Source organism: Triticum dicoccoides, unplaced genomic scaffold (assembly GCF_002162155.2).
Source record: "Triticum dicoccoides isolate Atlit2015 ecotype Zavitan unplaced genomic scaffold, WEW_v2.0 scaffold18839, whole genome shotgun sequence".
In the NCBI taxonomy this organism is placed as follows: Eukaryota; Viridiplantae; Streptophyta; class Magnoliopsida; order Poales; family Poaceae; genus Triticum; species Triticum dicoccoides.
The window spans coordinates 1-2,305 of record NW_021229172.1 but is presented as its reverse complement, the minus strand read 5'-3'; the positions used below and the strand labels follow the sequence as shown (position 1 = coordinate 2,305).

General features: G+C 46.4%; 1 protein-coding gene across 1 annotated transcript; it reads right to left on the bottom strand.

The window, feature by feature from the left end:
• Positions 1 to 1,047: 1,047 nt before the first annotated feature.
• LOC119344820 lies at positions 1,048 to 1,713 on the bottom strand. The gene has a single exon (XM_037615152.1). It carries the CDS (start codon positions 1,584 to 1,586, stop codon positions 1,134 to 1,136), a length of 453 nt encoding a protein of 150 aa, XP_037471049.1. The 5' UTR covers positions 1,587 to 1,713; the 3' UTR covers positions 1,048 to 1,133.
• Positions 1,714 to 2,305: the final 592 nt, after the last annotated feature.

The following is a 2,305-nucleotide window of genomic DNA, read 5'->3' as shown; positions in this document are numbered from 1 at the left end:
GGGAAAACATTCTTTTGCAGGACCCCTCCCTCTTCTCGGACAAGCTCGCCAACCCTAGATGACCCTGAAGAACAGTTCGATTGAGACGGAAGAACAGCACGATCTCTTGACACTGCCCCGGAGAAATCAGGAATCAAACTGTTGGTAGATCTAAAGGTATGGAAAATAATAACAGTTAGAACTAAGTGGAGGAACCAAATTTGCTTAAGATTACAACCAAAATCAACCTTAGTTGCCCATCCATGTCGACGAACTCCATAGCGCAAGGATGCAAAATCGCAGATCTGGAACGATGAGAGAAGACTTGGGAGCTTTAGCCTGGGTGGTCAACTATCACGTCCTGACTGGCTAATGTTGGCTCGTCATTATGGCTGGCCCTACAGACAACTTGTTGCACTCCACATGCTCGGGCACAACTTTGTGTGCGTACCCCCCCATGGTCATGCAAAGTGGACCTGTTCTGAAATCGCCGAAGCAGAAAGATTTCTAGAACATGTGCTATAGTATTCTGTGAAGTAGCACTCGATATACTGGACCGTAACCGAAGTCAATAGCTACCGCAAGGAAGTAGTATATGTTCCACGTATTGATTTATATTACAGGCTGTAGTTCCTTTGGCCCATCACGACGCATGCATCTGACGACGTGGATTAAGTGCGCCAATGCCGCCGTGCACTGAAAGTGCGCTCCGAATGTGAGCACGCTATAAGACATGCATGACAGTCTAAATTGGTTGGCCAGGTGGGTGCACAGGCTAGAATTGGGCAGATGCGGCTTGACGACCCGTCTCCAACCGTCGAAAATAGAAAAATAGCGGACTAAATTTATGTCCGTTTAGATCGGCGCGTTGGAGTTGGCCTTTGGCATGAATGAGTCGACTTACTATGATTTAAGGAGCCATGCAAAGCGAGCAGACATTTCTGATCGTCTGCGATTTAAAATCCGGCAAAATACCAAAGTAGAGTATTACAAGTTCGTAATCTCACCTTATTAAAACAGTTCATATATATATATATATATATATATATATATATATATATATATATATAGAAAATGAGTACATGTAGTATTCATCGTGGTGTCAAACTCTGTATGCCCGAAAAGAAATGACTCTTTATGCCGGCCGTGGTCTCTTATTTGGCCACGTCGTGCTTGTTGTCGTCCTCCTTTCCGTAGGCGGAGACAGGGAAGGTCCTTCCCAGTCCGGTGGGCGTCTTGAAACTGATCTTTGAGTGGTTGTTCTTGTCGATGTACATGTCGCAGACGGTGACCCAGATGAGGAGCTCCTTGCTCTTAACCCCCGTAATGCGCTTCATCTTGCGGTCTTCGACAAAGGCCGTCACCTCGGTGGCATACGAGACCAGCCTGCCGATCTGCTTGAAGGTGTGTGTGAGCGCCTTCTTCTGGCGCAGCCACACGAAGCCCGTGGAGCGGTTGTAGCCGACCTCCTCGATGTCCGCCAGCGGCAGCAGACCCAGCGGCATGTTGGTCTCGGCCAGCAGCTCCACCGCCTTGTCGGCGCACAGTGCCGCGCCGTGGTACACCTCCGCGCCATTTCTGTTCACCTCGATCACCTGTGACGCCATCGTGATGGAATAAGTTTAAACTCTCGAAGCAAACTCTGGCTCAACTCTGACGCTCGGGAGATGCAGGGGACTTTTGGTCTTGGAGGCTTATTGATTGATGTGGTGGGATACTGGGATTGGGGCGGGGAGGGGCTGATTTATAGGCATTGACACGAACTATCTAAGAAATTCTAGTATTGATGTTCACTGGAATGCTTACCTCTGGAGCAAGCGGGTTAGAAAGCAAAGGTCTGAACTTGAGGCATGACACTCCAGCGACCTGTGTCAACGTCGTGTCGTATATGGGGAGCGATCGGGCGGATGGAATAGCGTTGCTGGTAGTTGAATTAATACTCCTGCGAGTGATGCTAGCACGCGTCTGATGAGACACTTGTTGGTCCAGTGCAACCACCCTAGTTAATATACGATTTTCCTTGACCAGGGTGATGCATGGATGCTGCTGGTACTAATAGATCCGTAGCAGCGTTCATTTGAGCAACAGTTTGTTGGGGAAGAACCTTTGGTTTCTGGGTGTATATACACACCATATGAGGAAAAATAATAATACAAAAAATAAAAGTAAAAGAATAAGATTTTTACTATAATTTCTTTCGCACTAGTATGTAAATTTGCACGATTAAAAAATCAGCATTGACAGGGCAAAAATAATATTGGATGAAATTTTTCTTTTTTTCTAAAAGAAGTCAATGGGTTATTTTTCTTTTTGTGGAACTTCTTTT

Coding starts and splice junctions, on each gene's coding strand:
- LOC119344820 (XM_037615152.1), bottom strand. CDS start 1,586: ATGGCGTCACAGGTGATCGAGGTGAACAGAAATGGCGCGGAGGTGTAC.